The sequence below is a fragment of the Myotis daubentonii genome, chromosome 8 (assembly GCF_963259705.1).
Source record: "Myotis daubentonii chromosome 8, mMyoDau2.1, whole genome shotgun sequence".
Taxonomy (NCBI): Eukaryota; Metazoa; Chordata; class Mammalia; order Chiroptera; family Vespertilionidae; genus Myotis; species Myotis daubentonii.
In genome coordinates, this window is record NC_081847.1 from 31,152,810 (window position 1) to 31,173,705 (window position 20,896).

General features: G+C 42.0%; 1 protein-coding gene across 3 annotated transcripts in view; it reads left to right on the plus strand.

Annotated features, from left to right (window-relative positions):
- The window catches only part of DNAAF9 (dynein axonemal assembly factor 9), a 137,247-nt gene that overhangs the window by 42,290 nt on the left and 74,061 nt on the right, over nucleotides 1-20,896 (plus strand). For all 3 annotated transcript variants that reach the window (XM_059705665.1, XM_059705663.1, XM_059705664.1), the window contains 4 exons: nucleotides 5,608-5,706; nucleotides 14,193-14,248; nucleotides 17,920-18,055; nucleotides 19,630-19,711. In XM_059705665.1, the coding sequence (XP_059561648.1) occupies nucleotides 5,608-5,706; nucleotides 14,193-14,248; nucleotides 17,920-18,055; nucleotides 19,630-19,711 (373 nt within the window). The remainder of the gene's footprint in view (nucleotides 1-5,607; nucleotides 5,707-14,192; nucleotides 14,249-17,919; nucleotides 18,056-19,629; nucleotides 19,712-20,896) is intronic.

Sequence of the window (20,896 nt, forward strand, 5' to 3'; positions counted from 1 at the left end):
CATACACTTACACTGTGAGATGGACAGTGAAGACGACTGTCCAGTTTGAGTACAAATTATCAGCAACTTCAAAATAAGTACAAAGATGTTGTATCTTAAGCAAGTCATAGCTGGTATTTTTTTTTTTTTTTTGGTTAACTGATGGTGCCTTAAAGAATAGCCAGAAGCCAAAACCGGTTTGGCTCAGTGGATAGAGCGTCGGCCTGCGGACTCAAGGGTCCCGGGTTCGATTCCGGTCAAGGGCATGTGCCTGGGTTGCGGGCACATCCCCAGTGGGATGTGTGCAGGAGGCAGCTGATCGATGTTTCTCTCTCGTCGATGTTTCTAGCTCTCTGTCCCTCTCCCTTCCTCTCTGTGAAAAATCAATAAAATATATTAAAAAAAAAAAAGAATAGCCAGAAGCATAAAGCAATGTGTAGTGGTTGGGAACAGAAATGAGATTAGAGAGGAGACTGAAAGGCAGCTGGGATGGTGGAGGAAGGCAGGCTGCACATAGAGGTGAGTCAACTGGGAAAGGTGCAGAATTATTTATACTCCTGCAACCTCTAAAAAGATGTTGTGAGGGAGGAGAGGCCTCTGGGCCACTGGCCACCTCAAGACCCAGAAAACTTCTAACTAAAGTCAACTAATTTGTCCTTGAACAAAGCTTCATTGATATGACCCTTTTGGCACTAAATGTATCATCCTGTTGGTGCCTCATAAATAACTCCCTCACCTTAGCTGGGTTGGCACAGTGGATAGAGAGTTGGCCCATGGGTTGAAGGGTCCCAGGTTTGATTCCAGTCAAGGGCACACACCTCGGTTGCAGGCTCGATCCCTGACCCCGGTTCAGGCACATGCAGGAAGCAACCAGTCTATTTCTCTCTATCACATTGATGTTTCTCTCTGTGTGTCTCTCCCCATCCCTTCCACTCTCTCTAAAACTCAATTGAAAATATCCTTGGGTGATAATTAACTAAATAAATAAATATACAACTCCCTCTCCACAACAAGGGATGGTGAAGTAAGGCACTTGGAAAATGTGATACTCACATCCTCCCACAACCTTATCAAAATTACAACTAAACTGCAGAATAACTATCATTCAGAACCACCTGAAATTTAGCTGAATGGAAGTCCTACAACTAAGGATTTAAAGAAGCAGCCACATTGAGACTGATAGGAGGAGTGGAGATGCAGAATAGGCTGGTCCCACACCCACGTGAAGTGGATAAATATTGGGAGGGATATCGCCACTGCTGTGGTCCCCCCTGAAGAGCAAAGGACACCTGGCTTCCCTGCCCAGGGTTCCTGTGTCAGAAAGAGGAGTCCCCATAAGTTCTGGCTATAAAAACCAACAGGGATTGTGGCTGAGTGAGACAGACAGCTGCTGGAGTCCCAGGCAGTTCCTATTAAAGGGCCCTCACAGATTTATTCCAACTCATTCTTTCTGAGTTCCAGCGCTGGAGCAGCAGCTTGAAAGGCACCAGGGACATATGGGGAGGAACTGAACTGTCTGGCATCAGGGCAAGTGGAGGGGAAGCTTTCTCCACACCAGAAGTGCTGGCAGAGGCCATTGTTCCTTTTCTAAGCCATCCACCCACAGAGCCAGCAGGCAGGTGCCATACCTGAGTCTCCACCAACCTGATTTATACTGGTCAGCCTGCCCTCATGATTCCCTGAGACCACACCTCACCAACTTGCAGGCCCACCCATGCTTCTTCCAGTGGCTTTTCCATATGAATGGCCTCTTGGCTCATGTTTCAGACTTTCATAAAATCAAATGAGCAGCATCTGGCCTCAGTGTACCCTGCACCATTAGCTAAGTGGCTTCAGGCCTGGAAGTAGCAGCAACTGGCCTTGGTTTGAAGCTTGGCCTCTCCTGGGCACCTCCAGGCCCTGCACAAGTAGCAGCCATCTGCAGATTGCTTTGTAGGCTATGCTAGATGACCCTAGGCAAAATGCAGGCAGGCTGACCTTGGCCTACATCTCTCAGAGTAGTGGACTTCATGGACCACTGGTTGGCGACCACTGCTCTAGAGGCCCCAGAGCCAGTACACCTGATAGACAGTTTCAGACCATGTTGCAGCACCACCCGTCCATCTCCATAAGCAACACACTTAAGGGGACACTCAGTGAGCGCCAGAGCACCACTGAAGTAAGTCCTGGTCCATGGGGTGGGGCCCTGCATCGCAGCCAGTTTTTACAGCTGATAGGCCTTGGGATAACTTACTGCTGTTTACGTGCCAACAACAATCAAGGCTCAAATATAACAGGAGGGTATTCATGGCCCACATGGGGTTGGGGTAGGGGGCACACCTGGAGTGTCCAGCTTGGGTGAACCTGGAGACTGTGCCACTGGACCCCTACAGGACTTACTACATTGGGTCACTCTATCAAGCCCAGGAGATGTGGCAGCTTTACCTAATACATAGAAAAAACGCAGGGAAGCTCCCAAAATTAGGAAACAAAGAATGTGTTCCAAATGAAAGAACAGAGCGAAACTCCAGTAAAAGAGCTAAACAAAATGGAGACAAGCAATCTATTGGATTCAGAGTTCAAAACACAGGTTATAAGGATTTTAGTGACTTGGGGAAAGAGTAAATGAACTTAGAGCTTTAACAGCATAAAAAAAAGTCATGGAAACCATAAAAAAACAAACAAAAACAAACAGAACCAGTAAGAAATGAAGGATACACTAACTGAAATGAAGAATAATTTATAGGGAATCAACAGAGTAGATGAAGCCAAGAAATAAAACAGTGACTTGAAATGTAAGGAAGGAAAAGAAGGAAGGAAGGAAGGAAGGAAGGAAGGAAGGAAGGAAGGAAGGAAGGAAGGAAGGAAGGAAGGAAAGAAAGAAGGGAGGGAGGGAGGGAGGGAGGGAGGGAGGGAGGAAGGAAGGGAAGGAGGAAGGAGGGAGAGAGAAAGGGAAAAAAAAAGATAGAAAGAAAGAAGAAGAAAAGAAAGAAAAACTCACCTAATCAGAATAGCAAAAAGCAAAAATATTTTTTTTAAATAAGAATAGTGTAAGGTGCCCTGGCCGGTTTGGCTCAGTGGATGGAGCATCAGCATGCGAACTGAGGCATCCCAGGATCAATTCTGGTCAGGGACTTGCAGGAGCTGGCAGATCAGTGATTCGCTCTCATCATGGATGTTTCAGTCTCTCTCTCCCTCTTCCTTCCTCTCTGAAATCAATATATATATGAATAGTGTAAGGAGCCTATGGGATGACTTCAAGTGCACTAATATTTGCATCATGGGAGTTCTGGAAGGAGAAGAAAGCAAGAAATTGAAAACTTATTTAAAGAAATAATGACAGAAAACTTTTCTAACTTGGTGAAGGAAATAAACATACAAGTCCAGGCAGCGCAGAGAGTCCCAAAGAAGATGAACCCAAAGAGGCCCACAGCAACACACATAATTAAAATGCAAAAGGTTAAACACAAAGGGAATCCAATCCTGGCCGGGTAGCTCCAGTGGATGAAGCATTGTCCTGATGTTCCAAGGTTGTGGATTTGATCCCTAGTCAGGACACATACAAGAAGCAATCAATGAATGCATAAATAAATGAAACAACTCAGTGTTTCTCTCCTGCTCTCTCCCCCCCTTCTCCCTCTTTCTCTCTTTCTCTAAGTCAACAAATAACATTTTTAAAAGTTATTTTTTTAAAAGAGAGAATCTTAAAAGCAGCAAGAGCAAAGCAGTTAACTACAAGGGAGCTTCCTTAAGACTGACAGCTGATTTCTCAACAGAAACTTTGCAGGACACAGGGAAGTGGCAAGAAATATTCAAAGTGATGGAAATCAAGGACCTACAACCAAGATTACTCTACCCAGCAAAGCTATCATTTAGAATCAAAGGACTTATGAAGAGCTTCCCAGACAAGAAAAACCTAAAGGAGTTCATTACCATCAAACCTGTATTACATAAAATGTAAAGGGTTTTCTTTAAGAAGAAGGAAAAAAAAGATAAAAGATAAGAACAATAAAATGGCACTAGATACATATCTATCAACAGTTGAATCTAAAAACAAAATAAATGAACAAGCAGAATAGAAATAGACTCATAGATACAAAGAACACTTGATATGGAATGGGGGTTCGGGGCATGGGTGAAAAAAGTGAAGGAATTACGAAGTACAAATTGGTAGTTACAGAATAGTCATGGGGATATAAAGTACAGCATAGGGAATACTATAATCAATAATCCTATATAATAAAACCCTAATATGCAAATCGACGGAACGGAACAACCAGTCACTATGATATGCACTGACCACCAGGGGGCAGACAGTCAATGCAGGAGCTGCCCCCTGGTGGTCAGTGTGCTCCCACAGGGGGAGCACCGCTCAGCCAGAAGCTGCGCTCATGGCTGGCGAGCACAGCAGAAGTGGGGAGCAGGCCTAAGCCGGCAGTCGGACATCCCTTGAGGGGTCCTAGACTGCAAGAGGGTGCAGGCTGGCTGAGGGAACCCCCTCCCTCCAAGCGCACGAATGTCGTGCACTGGGCCTCTAGTATTCTAATAACTATGTATGGTATCAGATGGGTACAGGACTTACCAGGTTGATTACTTAGTAAGGTATATAATGTCTAATGACTGGGGTGTACATCTGAAACTAATATGATTTTGTATGACAACTGTAATTGAAAAATAAAAAATGAATTAAAAATTTTTTAAAGAATATTGGGTGGCAAAAACTTCAATTGAAACTAGAATTTCAATCTACAATCAACTACTTCTGAATTTGTTAAACTCTAAATTGAAATAAAGTAGTATTTCCCCACCAATTCACATTCCATAGTAACTTTATATTTAAAGCATAAATATGTACATATATGTTTATACTTTTAGTGAACTTGTTTGAATGAAAGAAATCTGTAATATTTTATATAACTAAAAATAAAATAAAAGCTATGTTAATGAGCCTTGGTCAGATAGCTCAGTTGGTTAGAGCCTCTTCCCAATTCGCCAAGGTTGTGAGTTTGATCCCCAGTCAGGGCACATATAAGAATCAACCAAAGAATGCATAAGTAAGTGGAACAACGAATCAATGTTTCTCTCTCTCTCTCTCTCTCTCTCTCTCTCTCTCTCTAAAAATCAATAAAAAATAGGTTAATAGAAAATAAAAAATAAAGTAAGGCACTTGGAGGCCATTACTATCCTTTAAAAACAGTTTCATTAGAGTATAATTTATATACCAAAAAAATCACCCTTTTTATGTATACAATTCAATAATTTTTAGTAAATGTACAGAGTTCTGCAGCCATTACCAGGATTAAATTTTAGAACATTTTCATCAACCCAAAAAGTTCCATTGTGTTCATCCCCACTCCCAGCCCATGCAAACCACAATCTACTTCCTGCCTCTATAGATTTGTCTTTTGTGGGTATTTCATATAAATGGACCATATACAAAGTGGCCTTTTATATCTGGCTTCTTTCACTTGGCATGTTTTTGAGGTCGATCCATGTGGTACCATGTATCAGTGGTTTGATACCACCTCTTAAAACAACATATTTAATTGGTCTAGTATTTTGAGATCAGACGCAGCTTCATGATTCTGATTTTCTAAAGTACCTTATTTAAATGACTAAATGCATTATCTTTTTATTTTTTTTTCCTAGGATTTGATGGCTTTTGAACATCAGTGGACTAGCTTCTTTGCTAATTTTGACACAGAAATTCCTTTCCTGCTGGAGCTTTCTGAATCTCAGGCGGGTGAGGTATGTATGGGAAGGGTCAAAGGGAAAGAAGAAATTGGTTGATTCATTTGTTGTTTTTATCTTTACTTTTTTTTTTTTTTCAGACTACAACACTACCAATGCTAATTTGTTTTGGTTATCATTTTCTTAAGTTTTGTCTCATGCCATAAAGAAGTTTTTAACCCCATGTCAACCCCTATATAAAAAGTTGGGGGAGCCATGTTTCTGTGCTTTTCTATAAGTCTACTCATTTTTTAGTGTGGTGGTGCCTCTGTCAGCTAGGAATTCTATTAGGCACTAACTAATACACCTAGGAATAATTCTCCACCAGTGAGTAGTACACTTTTGTCAGTTGAACCTCAAAGTAACACCAAGCATCCTTTCTTGGCAAACAGTATTGAAGTTACTAGGTTCTGGCTAAGACTTACTCCGTGAGTAAACTGACGTATCTAACTTAAGAACCAAGCCACAGGACTATCCCAAAATCTAGTCAACAGAAAGGAACAGAAGAGCAGTCTTTAGCTTGCACTTGAGCCTACGGTGGGCTTGCACTGTAGGCCCTCACTTTTCCTGTGCTTTATCCAGAGTTGATCTTTGTTGTCATGCATTTTGGGTTTACATCATGTTGAAAACTCACAATATATTGCTGTTATTTTTGTTTAAATAGTTATCTTTTTACTCTTTCAAAATATTATTTAAAAGATTTAGCCCTGGCCAGTGTGCCCAAGTACCAAAGGGTTTCAGGTTCGATTCTCAGGCAATGGCACATACCTGGGTTGCAGGTTTGATCCCCAGCTCCCTTCAGGACTTGTGTGGGAGGCAACCAATCGATGTGTCTCTCACATAGTTGTTTCTCCCCCCTACCCCCCGCCCCCCCACACACACTCCACTCTCTCTAAAAAAACCAATGGAAAAATATCCTCAGGTGAGGATTAACAAAAACAAAAATAGATTTAAATAATTGTAAAATCTTACCTAGTTACCCATGTCGTTACTCTTCCCAGTGCTCTTCATTCCTTTATGTAGACCCAGGTTTCCATTTGGTCTGATTTACTTGTTCCCAAAGGATGTCCTTCAATTTTTTATTTTTTATTTGTGTGTGTGTGTGTGGTGTGAATATTCTGATGGGTAATTTTTCCAGCTTTTATATCTCAACAAAAATCTTTATTTCACCTTCATTTTTTTTAATTAAATCTTTATTGTTCAGATTATTACATTTGTTCCTCTTTTTTCCCCCCATAACTCCCCTCCTCCCAGTTCCCGCCCCACCCTCCGCCCTCACTCCCCACCCACTGTCCTCATCCATAGGTGCACGATTTTTGTCCAGTCTCTTCCCTCATCTCCCACACCCCTTTCCCCCACAAGAATAGTCAGTCCATTCCCTTTCTATGTCCCTGAATCTATTATGATCACCAGATTATTTATTCACTTGATTCTTAGATTCACTTGTTGATAGATGCATGTTTGTTGTTCATAATTTGTATCTTTACCTTTTTCTTCTTCTTCCTCTTCTTAAAGGATACCTTTCAGCATTTCATATAATACTGGTTTGGTGGTGATGAACTCCTTTAGCTTTTCCTTATCTGTGAAGCTCTTTATCTGACCTTCAGTTCTGAATGATAGCTTTGCTGGATAAAGTAATCTTGGTTGTAGGTTCTTGGTATTCATCACTTTGAATATTTCTTGCCATTCCCTTCTGGCCTGCAAAGTTTCTGTTGAGAAATCAGCTGACAGACGTATGGGTACTCCCTTGTAGGTAACTGACTGTTTTTCTCTTGCTGCTTTTAAGATTCTCTCTTTGTCTTTTGCTCTTGGCATTTTAATTATGATGTGTCTTGGTGTGGTCCTCTTTGGATTCCTTTTGTTTGGGGTTCTCTGCGCTTCCTGGACCTGTAAGTCTATTTCTTTCACCAGGTGGGGGAAGTTTTCTGTCATTATTTCTTCAAATAGGTTTTCAATAGCTTGCTCTCTCTCATCTTCTGGCACCCCTATAATTCTGATGTTGGTATGCTTGAAGCTGTCCCAGAGGCTCCTTACACTATCTTCATATTTTCGGATTCTTTTTTCATTTTGCTTTTCTGGTTGGATGTTTTTTGCTTCTTCGCATTTCAAATCTTTGCCTTGATTCTTGCGCTCCTTTGGTCTGCTGTTGGGAGTGTGTATAGTATTCGTTATTTCAGTCCGTGTATGCTTAATTTCTAGTTGGTTCTTTATCATAACATCGAGGGTCTCATTAGATTTCTTGAGGATCTCACTACATTTATCGGCGACTTCTAGACAGTTCTTAAGAGACCTTAACTCAATATTCTCCATTGACAGTTTTGTCCTGTTTCTTTGTCTCCGCATTTTTTATGCTTTCTTGGTGCACCCCCTAGTGGTCTTTGTGCGCAGTCTTGTTGTAGTTAAGCCTTGATTGTTGTCGGCAATAGTGGGGGTGATTTGACCTCCAGGCTAACTGGCTATGAGAGTCCGCTGTGTCTGCAGTGGGAGAGCTTCTGTGCTGGATATCTAGGGCGGTGCTAATCTAGCGTTTGCCTGAGGCTATCGGGCAAATGGCTCTATGCAGGGCTTTCAGTTCTGTCCCTAGGGGCTCTGCCTCACAGAGTCCCAGCAACCGCTGCAAACCTTGGAGAGAAAGCTGCCTTCGAGTTCCGACCAAAGCCAGACAGTCCCTCTTCTCCCGTTTGAGTCTGGGTCCCTAGAGACTCGCCCGGATCTGGAGCTCAGAGTCTGAAACTCCCTCCCGATTGAAAACAACAACCGCGCCCTCCGCCTCCAGCCCGCTCCGCGTGCACTCCGCACCTTAGTATTTCACTTCAGCACTGCGCCTCCTCTGAGTCTGGGTATGATATTCTCTTTCCTCCTAGTTGTGGAATTTCCACTCAGCCAGCCTTCCTGTGGTTCTGGATGATGTCCATTCCATCTTTTAGGGTTTTTTTTGAAGTGGTTGTTCGAGGCAGCAATCTCCGGCGTTAACCTATGCCACCATCTTATAAACCTCGATTATCTCACCTTCATTTTTGAAAGATGTTTTTTCCATTTATAGAATTCTAGGTTGACAGGTTTTTTTTTCAGCTCCTGAAAGATGTCCACTGTCTTTCTCACTTGCATTGTTCCTAATGAGAAGTATTTCATCTTTATCTTTGTTCTTTTGGTACATAACAGATGAATTTTTTACCTCTGGTAGCTTCTAAGATTTTCTCTTTTATTACTGGTTTTTGAATCATTTGATTATAATGTGTCTTGCTGTAGTTTCTCCATATTTCTTGCACTTAGATTTTGTTGAGCTTCTTAGATCTGTGGATTTATAGTTTTCAAGTTTGGAGAAAAAAAAAAGTCTGTCCTTCTTTCTTTTAGAGACTCAAATACCTCTATATTAGGCCACTTGAAGTTGTCCTATCTGTCACTGATGCACTTCTCAGCTTTTTAGGTTATTTTTTCTTCTCTTATTATTGGTTGTAAGAGTGAAAAATATTCAAAAAGGTCTACTCAGTGACATGTCTCTCCATGCTTTTTACTACCTTGTTCTCATTCCTCCCTTCTTTTCACTCTTTTTCCATTCACTTTACTACCAATTGGTAACAAATCTCTTCAGTTTCTGGTGTATCTTTTCTGTCTCTTGTGCAAATGATCAGATACATGTGTATTTTCTTTTTTTAAAATACGTTTATTGAGAGGAAGGGAGAGGGAGAGAGAGATGGAAACATCAATGATGAGAGAGAAAAATTGATCGGGTGCCTCCTGCATACCCCCTACTGGGGATCAAGCCCGCAACCCAGGCCTGTGCCTTGTCCAGGAACTGAACCCTGACCTCCTGGTTCATAGGTCAATACTTGAACACTGAGCCACGCCGGGTGGGCCATGTGTATTTTCTTATATCCTCTTCTTTCTTTTATTGAGGGGTAGTATATATGTAGTCAATATCTACTTTGCTTTTTTCACTTAACAATATATCCTGGAACTCCTGGAAATATATCCAGGTCAGTTCATTAAGATTTTCCTCATTCTTCTTATAACTTGTAGTAATCCACTGTGTGTATTTATTTATTTAATTTATTCAACCAGTCTCATGTATGGCCATTTAGGTTGTTTCCAATATTTTGTTCTTGTAAACAGGAGCATAGTAAATAACTGTGCTTATGTATTTTAATATTGTTGGAGATTTGTATACTTAGTAATGGGATTGCTGGGTCAAAAGTTGTGTTAGATATTGTAGTTGTGTTAGATATTGCCAAATTTCCCTTTAGAAGGGTTGTACCAATTTGCATGCCCACCAGCAATACATGCAAGTGCCTGTTCCACCACAGTCTCACCAGTTGAATGTGTTGTTATACTTTTTAATTTTTTACAATCTTGTAGATAAGAAATGGTATCTTTTATTAATTTTAGAGAAAGAAGGAGGAGAGAGAGAGTAAGAGAAACATCGATTTGTTGTTGCACTTACTTATGCATTCATTGGTTGTTTCTTTTTTTATTGATTTTACAGAGGAAGGGAGAGGAAGAGAGAGAGAGAAGCATCAATGATAAGAGAGAATCATTGATCGGCTGCCTCCCACACATCCCCCACTAGGGATTGCGCCCGCAATCTGGGCATGTGCCCCTGACTGGAATCGTACCTGGGACCCTTCAGTCCACATGCCAACGCTCTATCCACTGAGCCAAACCAGCAAGGGTGGTTGTTTCTTTGTATGTTCCCCAACTGGGGTTCAAACCCTCAACCTTGGCTTATTGGGATGATGCTCTAACCAACTGAGCTACGCTACCAGGGCATCTTGGTATTATTTTAATTTGCATTTTGTTTGAAGGCCATTTTATATTTTATTTTCATGTTTTTTCCCATTTTAACATTTTACAATATTAACTGAAATGGAGAGCCTAGGTTTTAGGTCTTTTGTCCCTTACTTTTAAAGAGTCCTTTATATGTTTAGGTTATTAACTTTTTGTCTGTGATATGTATTTCAGATATTTCCTCAGTGTTCATCAATTCCTTTTTCTTTCTTTTTTTTTTTTTTTGGTCATGCACACTTTTTTATTTTTATGTAAATTTATTAATATTTCCTTATATTCCCTCTGGACTTTGAATCGTATAAGTAAAGGCTTTCATCTAAGTTTAACCAGGAACTCACCTTTTTGGAAATTGTATGGTTTAATTTTTAAAATTTAGGTCCATAATTCATTTGGGATTCTTGTATGTGTGTGGATCTAATTTTACCTTTTTTTCCCAAATACCTACTCAGTTAGAATCCCAACTATTCGGTTCACACTAACTCTGTGACCTGGGACCACTTAATTAACTTTTGTGTCTTAGCCAACCCTTCTCCAGAGAGGGGTTAATAATAGAATGAACTGCATAAGTTGTGATGAGGATTATTTGAGATAATACATTTAAATGCCTATCACAGTCCAGATAGTAAACCCCTCAGTACATTTTAAGCTATTATTATTTTAATATGTAAATAGGCTTTACAAATAAGTAAGACAAGTACCAAAACTCCAATTGATAAACATCTACAGGATGTAAATAACAGTAAATTACCAAAGGGAAATCCAAATGTTCATTGAACATATCTGAAATAACCTACTTCATTACTAGTAAAAATCAAAGAAATGTAAAATAAAACAATAATGAGGTACCATTTTTCATTTATCAACTTGACAAATATATTTTTAAGTGGACATTTAATGGACAGTGCTTAGGGTGATACCCTGAAATAGGCATAGTCATATAATTGTAAGTGGATCTGTACATTGATAAAACTTTTTTGAAAAACAATTTGGCATATTTAGTTCTGGCATTTTACCCTATAATTGAATTTCCTGATCTGCATTAAGGAAATAATCAGAAATGCAGTTAAAAGTTCTGCAAAGTTCTTACAGTATTATTTATTATACTAGTGGCCCAGTGCACAAAATTTGTGCACAGGGGGGCGGGGTGTCCCTCAGCCCAGCCTGCGCCCTCTCCAATCTGGGACCCCTCGAAGGATGTCCTACTGCTGGTTTACAGGGATCGGGCCTAAACCGGCAGTCAGACATCCCTCTCACAATACGGGACTGCTGGCTCCTAACCGCTCACCTGCTTGCCTGCCTGATTGCCCTAACCACTCTGCCTGCCGGCCTGCTTGCCCCCAACTGCCCCCTGCCGCTGGCCTGCTCACCCCCAACTGCCCCCCCTGCTGGTCTGCTCACTCCAAATTGCCCCCCCTGCTGTCCTGATCACCTCCAACTGACCCCCACTGATGGCCTGCTTGCCCCCAACTGGCCCCCCTGCTGGTCTGCTTACCCCCAACAGCCCCGCCCCCCATCAGCCTGATGACCCACAACTGCTGTCCTATCCTGGCCTGATCACCCACAACTGCCCTGCCCTCTTGGCCTCTAACCGCCTCTACCTCGGCCCTGCCACCATGGCTTTGTCCAGAAGAACGTCTGGAAGGTCTCCTGGAAGGTCTCCCAATCTAATTAGCATATTACCCTTTTATTAGTATAGATAGAGGCCTGGTGCATGGGTGGGGGCTGGCTGGTTTGCCCTGAAGTGTGTCCTGGATCAGGGTGGGGGTCCCGCTGAGGTGCTTGGCCAGTTTGGATGAGGGGCTGAGAACCGTTTTCAGGCTGGCCACAACCCCTTCAGGGTGGGGGTCCCCACTGGGGTGCCTGGCCAGCCTGGGTGAGGGGCTGAGGGCTGTTTTCAGGCTGGCCAAGCCCTCCAGCAGGGATCCTCACCCCATGGGGGTGTGGCCAGCCTGGGTGAGGGGCTGAGAGCCATTTTCAGGCTGCCCACTGCCCCTTCAGGGTTCAGGGGGGGCGTCCCTCTGGGGTGCCTGGCCAGCCTGGGTGAGGGGCTGATGGCCGTTTTCAGGCTGGCCATACCCCCCAGTGACCCAAGCTCCCAGCCTCTCCTTTTCTTTTTCTTTTTTTTTCAGTGCCTCCTTGAGCAGAGGCTAGGGTGGGCTGGAAGCAGGTATCTGGGATTTATTTATCTTCTGTAATTGAAACTTTGTAGCCTTGAGCGGAGCCCAGGGCCAGCCAGGGCAGGTGGGAAGCTTGGCTTCCTCCATCGCTGGGGGCAACCCAAGCCTCCTGCTTGCTTCAGCTACATGGCTGCTGCCATCTTAGCTGTGTTAATTTGCATACTCGCTCCTGATTGGCTGGTGGGTGTAGCAGAGTGATGGTTAATTTACATGTTTCTCTTTTATCAGTGTAGATGAGTTAGTAGCAATGTAAATTTCTAGGAATAAAAGGCTATTTAGTAAACTTTGGTACAATAATATATTATATGGATGTACCATAAAAAAAAGATTTGAAGAAAATGTACCAGAATGTTAACAGTTCTTAGAGATGGTATGTGGTTTTTATTGTATTCTAAAATAAACATATATTAGTTATATAATCGGGGAGGGGAGGGCAATAGGTGTCAGTTAAGGAGATTAAATTTTTGAACCCACATATCAATTTTTGATTAATGTTAAACCTAGCACTATGCACAGCAACTGTCAGTGTACTCCTTAAGTTCCTTGGATTCTTCCTCATTGCGATTTTCAGTAATTAGAATTAACATATATTCTTTTATTGACAATATAAGGAAAAATTTTTAATAAAAGAAAAGATTCCCACGTGGTTAGTAACTTGGACCATAGATGGTGGTTGTTCCAATTTCCTTTCAGTCGTTTAAAAAGTATAAAATTTGACAAGAATTTCTTTTCTTTACCTTTCTTTTTTCTTTCTTTTGCAGCCTCTTGTCATTTCTTCTTTGCTTTTTTTTTTGCTACCTGTCCCCAAAATTCATTTTACTATCCACCACATATGTTCTTCCATGTTCTTATGATAACCTACAAACATACATCTCTCTCCACATACCCCCACACACAAACTATGTGCATATACACTGAGTGGCCATATTATTATGACCACCTGATGTTTGTAGGCAAATTAGCTATAATTTCCCTCTGAAGTTGCTAGAGGGCCAGAGCATTATAAACGTCTGAATAGCACAACATACCTAAGTATCATTGCTGATCAAGTTCATCCTATCATGTTGATGGCATATCCCAATGGAGATGGCTTCTTCCAATAGGACAATGTGCCGTGCCACGGTGCTCGTATTGTGCAGGAGTGGTTTCAAGAACATGAGGGAGACTTTACCTTGCTTAGGTGGCCCCCACAATCACCAGATCTCAATCCAATTGAGCATTTGTGGGACGAAGTTAAAAGAGCCATCAGGTAGCTGGTTCCACAACCATCAAATCTCACAGAACTGGACAGTGCTATTCATCAGGCATGGTGTCAGATTCCTCGCATCACCTTTCAACATCTTGTGGAGTCAATGCCAAGAAGAATTGCCGCAGTTTAGAAGACAAAAGGTGGCTCAACAAAGTACTGGTGGGGTGGTCATAATAATCTGGCCACTCAGTGTATATTTATACATACTAGTTCATACAAATATACATGAGAGGTTTTGTGATTGTTTTATAAGATTATGATCTTAACATGTACAATGTTTGCTTCTTTTTTAGCCATTCAGAAGTTATTTCAGTCATGGAATGATCTCTAGCCATATCACTGAAAACAGGTAAGGTTCTTGGGAAAGAAAGGTAAATGGTAATAGAAAAAATGGGGTTGACAAAGAAGGGTGGAGGTGGAGGAGCATCTGAGTCTAGAAGCTAGAATTATGAAAATATGAGTTGACTTTAGTCATCACAGGGTAAGAAATCCATATTCTGTAAAATTGTTTCACTGCTTTTATATTTTTGTATTTTTTTAAATGATTTCAGAGAGGAAGGGAGAGACAGAGAGAGAGAAATATCAATAACATCAATTGGCTGTCTCCTGCATGCCCTCTACTGGGGATCGAGCCTGCAACCCAGGCATGTGCCCTGACTGGGAATTGAACCCTGACTTCCTGGTTCTTGGGTCAACGCTCAACCACTGAGCCACATCAGCCTGACAGTATTTTTAAAAATATAGTTTTACTGTGAACTAGCTTTTAGAACATTGTAGCTTGCTGAAACCTAAAGAAAGGAATTTTTTATTCCATCCCAGCCCAGGAAAGCTAGAGGAAGCAGAATGTGCAAGGGCTGGGCAGTGGCTTGTAGGAATAAGTGGCATCATCTAGTCATAAAGGTACTGCTCCAGGAAGACATGGGAGCTGTGAGGGTACATACGCATTTGTTTTGTTTTCTTTGATATGTTTCCTTCAGCACCACTCTTGTCACGATAATCAGGAGGGGATAGTTCCTCTGATGGATAAATGGGAATAGATCTTTCCTCTCTTTTCTTCCCCAATTCCAATCCAGTCTGATAGTGAGACAAATTACCCTGGCTGGGATTCAGTCATCTTTTTCTGCCCAAAGTGTCACCTAGCTTGAATTAAGCTTCAGAAGAAAAATCAGTCATGTTTACTTTTAAGAGTCCTATTGGCCTGAAGCTTAAGGAGTATTTTTAAGAGTAATGAAAAGAAATGCAAAGAATTTTCCACATGATATACACTAAGAGCAATTTAAGGAAAGCTTAGATGATAGAGGAAACTCTCAATCTGTTTTAGCTGCTATGACAAAAATACCATAAACTGGGTGGCTTATACACAAACAAAAACACATGTATTTCTCACAGTTCTGGAGGCTGGGATGTCTTTGATCATGGTGCTGGCAGATTCAGTGTCTGGTGAGGATGACTGTTGTTTATCTGTAACCTCAATGGTAGAAAAGGCTAGGGATCTCTCTAGAGCAGGGGTGGGCAAACTTTTTGACTCGAGGGCCACAATGGGTTCTTAAACTGGACCGGAGGGCCGGAACAAAAGCATGGATGGAGTGTTTGTGTGAACTAATATAAATTCAAAGTAAACATCATTACATAAAAGGGTACGGTCTTTTTTTTTTTTTTTTTTTAGTTTTATTCATTTCAAACGGACCGGATCCAGCCCATGGGCCGTAGTTTGCCCACGGCTGCTCTAGAACCTCTTTTATAAGAGCCTCTTCTATAATCCCTTTAATGAGGGATCCATTCTTAGGCGCTAATTACCTCCCCTACGTCCTGCTTCCTAATATCATCACTTTGGGGGTGAGAATTTTAACATGAATTTATTGGGACACAAACATTTGGCCCATAACAGAACTATGTTTTAAAAATAACCTTTCATCATTCAATATTTATTGAGAACATATGAATAATAAGTAAGAGATACATGGTTAAAAAATAAAATAGACGTGGTCTCTGCCCTCATGGAATGTATAGTGTGGTGGAGAAAGAAGACATTAGACAAGCAACCTCACAAAGAAATATAATTACAGCCCTAGCTGGTTTGACTCAGTGGATAGAGCGGTGGCCTGCGGACTGAAGGGTTTGATTCTGGTCAAGGGCACATGCCTGGATTGTGGGCTCGATCCCCAGTAGAGGGTGTGCGAGAGGCAGCCAATTGGTGATTCTCTCTCATCATTGATGTTTCTATCTCTATCCCTCTCTCTTCCTCTCTGAAATCAATAAAAATATATTTTAAAAAAGAAATATATAATTACAAACTCTGCTTGGTGCTATGAAAGGAAAAAGAGCATGGTACTATGATGACCATAACTGGAGAGTGTGACCTTTGGGAGAAGATCTGAATGATGAGTATAGACAATTGAGAGAAGAGAGAAAAGCAGTGGTCCTGAGATGGGAACATAAGAGAAGATGAGTTTGGCTGGAGTATGGGAGTTGGGGCAGAGTGCCCTTACACAGACCTAAAGAAGTTGGCCAGGATAGGCCATGCAAGTTTTTGTTGGTCATGTGAAAGGTTTCACCCTTTCTTCTGAAAATAACATAAAGGCTTTGCATGTTTTAAAGATCATTCTCACTGCAATGTAGAGAATAGGCTATAGGAGGGCGAGAGTGGAAGCAGGGCAACTACATGGAAGCATTGCAGTTGTCCAGGGAAGAAACAATGGCAGCATGGTCTAGGCTTGTGGCCATGTAGGTGGAGGGAAATGGAAATGGTGAATTTGTGTTGTTGATTGGGTTTAGAGGTGAGGGAGCAGGAGAAGTCAAGGAGGCCTCTCAGGTCTGGCTCAGCCTCTGGATAGATGATGGTGCTATTTACTTACTGCCACTCTAGCCCTAATAGACAGCTATTTGTTCTCTCTGGTAATCACTCCACACAAGAACTGGAAGGTGAGGGTGGATCATGAGAGAGGAGAAGAGGGAGCAAACAGCTGAAGGTAAAACTTTTAGGAATATGCAGAGGCCAGGTAGAGGAGGAGAAGGACTGATGAAGGAGATTGAGAAGCAACAGCTTTTGCGGGGGGGGGGGGGGGGGGGGGGGTCACGTGCTTCTAAGAGACCAAGAAAGGGCAAGCTAACAACTGTCCATTAGGTTTCCAGTATGCTGCATGAAAGGCATTTGGTGACTTTTGCAAGAGCAATTTGAATTAATTGACTAAGGGGTGCCAACTGAAGTGGGTTGAGAAGTGAGTAGAAATTGAAAACAAAACAAAACAAAAACACACAAAAAAAAAAGACCAATCTAGCCAAGGGAGGAGGGAAGAAGGCACTGGGTACAGGGGCAGATAGGTCTTTAATAGAAAACTTGCAACCCTACTCTCCTCCTTCCCTCCTGAAAGTTACTCAGGAATTGCTAAGGGCTCTATTGTAGTCAGTCAGTCTGCAGTCTGAGTATCACAACTGCTATCATTCTCTAAAATTTATATTTCTATTAAAATGCTACTTTATAAAACTGGGATTTTGCTCCATCACTGCAAATTTATTGAACTTTGTCATCAAGAAGTAAAACAAGCCCCACAAGTGTGGCTCAGTGGTTGAGCAAAGACCTATGAATGAGAAGGTCACTGTTCAATTCCCAGTCAGGGCACATGCCCGGGTTACAGGCTTGATCCCCAGTAGGGAGCGGACAGGAGGCAGCCAATCAATGATTCTCTGTCATCATTGATGTTTCTAGCTCTCTCTTACTCTCCTTTCCTCTCTGAAATCAATAAAAATATTTTTTTTAAAGAGGAAGTAGAACAAGCTGAAAATAAAAACCTGACTTGGGTTTAGTTATGTCCCTAAATGACTAATTTGAATGTGTCAATAGGAGGAGTCCGTGACATCTGGCATCCCTTCCAAACCAGCAAGGAGCATTAGGTGGATGATAACTGACCACTTTGCTGAGACTGCATGATGCCACTTAGAAAAGCCTGAGAATTCACTCACTGGGAAGGTGCCCAAGCCAGGAGTCTTTTCTAATCACATGTTTTTAATTTGTCACTCTAGCCCTAATAGACAACCATTTGTTCTCTTTGGTAATCACTCCACACGAGAAAACCTGAACACTGGCAGCTTTAACTTCCCCTCTGAAGGGCACCTGGTACGCAACACTGGTCCCAGTGGGAGCTTTGCCAAACACATGGTGAGTGGTTTAACTGCCTGATAATTTGATAAAAGGAACATTTTATGTGAGTGTGTTGATTTAACCTTGAATGTGAAGTTGGAGTGAAAAGAAGTGATTTGAAACTATTTATATATATAAAAAGCCAGCCACCGGATGCTATAACAACCAGAACGACTGGTCACTATGATGCCACTTTGGCCAGCAAACCAGCCCGATCTGGGGGTGGGGCCAGCTGGCCAATTCCCGCAGCCCCTCCTGGCAGCTGCCCCACCCCTGATTGGCCTCTCCCACCCCAGTTGGCCCGCAGCCCTCCCCCTCCCCCGTCTGGCCCCACCCCTGCTTGCCCCCCCTACCCCAACCTCCTGCAGCCCCTCCCCCTGGCCAGCCCCACCCCTGATCGCCCCCGCCACCCCAATAGGGGGCAGGGCTGGCTAGCCAACCTCCTGCAGCCCGATGGGGTGAACTAGCCGGCCAACCTCCCGCCATCTCCTCCTCCCAACAGGCCTGGCCCCTGATCTGCTCCAACTGGGGCCGGACCCCACCCACCCGTGCAGGAATTTATGCACTGGGCTCTAGTTTTTATATAAGTAGTAGTTATTTGAAAGCATCATATTTAATTATTAAATATTTGAAGCAAAAAGGCTAAAAAATACTTTCACAAACCCAACTCTTTAAATTGTAAGAATAGTATCATCAATAGAATAAAAATTTTAAATTTTCTTGAAAATAGCCAATCATTCCAAGCCCAAATTTATGTCATAAACCTTGAGGATCACAGCCCTTTTATTGAGGGTGTCAGGGAGCAGATTTTTGCCTTTGATGGTATATTGTCAGCTACATTCTTTTAAGGGAAGCAGACTGAAATGTGAGACTGTAATGATTATAAATCTGTGCTATTATAATGGAATTTTAAATATTTTCAGAATGTTTCTGACAATCAAGAAAGCTGGGAAGTAGGCACTATTATTTTTAAATTAGAATTTGGAGAACATGAGACCCAATTACCTCTGGACTGAGACTCCAGATATGTCTCCAAGCCAGTAGGGGACAAGGCCACATGAATGGGCATGCTCTCAGGATCTTGCTGCTTTGTAAAGGGAGGGTGCACACTGTCTAAGGAGGCGTTCTTATGGAAACCCAAGACAACAGGGGAGACAAATACAGTGACACTAGAGGAACTTGAAGCCCCTGGCAACTGCAGCTACAGAAAACATTAAACACAACAACCCAACTCCCTGTCAGATCAACATAAATCCTTATATTAAAGCCTATTTACCTCAGTTCCTGCTACCTGATACGCCATGCCTGGCCATTTTTTCTTCTAAGTTGTGAATTCATTAGCATCACGGACTGACTGAGTACTCTATAGCCACCTCACAATATTGCTAAGGTTAAAAAAGGCCCACATTCACACAAGGTACCTTGGAAAAACAACTTTTAAAGGTGATCTTTTCCGCTATGCCTTTAAAAAAATAAATCAGCTGTTGACCAAATAAAAATGATTGCCATTAAGTAATACACTTCTTGTTTCTCTAGTCATACACACCTAAATCCCTGCTCCTTGTTTACTTTTACTTTTTTCTGACATCCAGGTGGCACAGTGCGTCTCACCAAAGGGACCCCTTGCTTGTTCAAGAACATACTTTTTTGGAGCTACTCATGTTCCTTACTTGGGTAAGCCCCTATAAGTTGTCTTCTCATCAACTTAATGAATAGTTCCTCCCATGAACCAGAAGTGGACTCATGATTTACTGCTTTGCTCAGAAGCTCATGATGCCCAATGTGTAGCCCTCCAAACTCCCTCTCTGATTGCAAATGGAGGGTTGATGTGCTTAACACATTTCTTGCAGGATGTATTTCAGGAGAAAAAACTATTAGCTCAACATATATCAGGTCTAACCATTTGTAAGACCAGGTGCTCAGTGTCAGAGGAAAGCAAAGATGAGTAAGTCCTAGGTGGAGGTAACAGGAGGTGTGGGCTGCATTGGGAGTTTGGATGACTCAGCCAGGTGCCCACCCAGCTCTTTTTATGAGGAAAGTGAAGAAAGACCATGGTGGAAAGATACCCAGGATCTAAGAACATTGACAGGAGCAAGGGATCCATGTTGTGGGTCCATCCAGAAAGCTGACTAGGGCTGCCCCTCTTTCTGGGGTAACCAGAAGCTGTAGATATGCAAAGAGACAATGAGAAGAACCTCTAGACCAGTGGTTCCCAACGTGGGGCACATGCCCCCCAGGGGGGGAAATTTAATTTTTAAGGGGGGCAATTCAAGGATGAGTTATTAACAGTGAATTTTTTGCATTTCTTATGGTTCTAGGGGCCTCATATACAGTATATAAATATATATTGTGACATATATTGTGGCATTTCAGTTCTCCATTATATGTTTGGAACTTTATTTGCTATTTTTTCATGTCATTTCATATTATTATTTTTTTAATCAATTCCTTAGTGATTTCTTCTTCAGTACTTCACCTGTCCTTTTGTTCTTTTATTTTTCTCTTTCATGGATGCCATGTTCTTTGGAAGCTTATATAGACCAAGTTAATCACCTTTTAGGCTTCCTCCACGTGAATAGGAGTTCTAATAAGAATTATATGTCAAAAAAAAGAAAGAAAAAGAATTATATGTCACAGGGGGCATCAGGATTTTAGACATGCTTCGTTGGGCATGGCCAAAAAAAGGTTGGGAATCACTGCTCTAGAATTAAGAGGACCTCAGCACTGCTCCACAGTACATCAGAAACCAGGTTTTCTCCTTGATGTTGTTATATGAGCCAGGAAACTCTGAAAGAAGCATGACTTAGGTCGGATAATTAAGGAAATGAATAGGCAGAACTGAACCTGCTTACTTATACC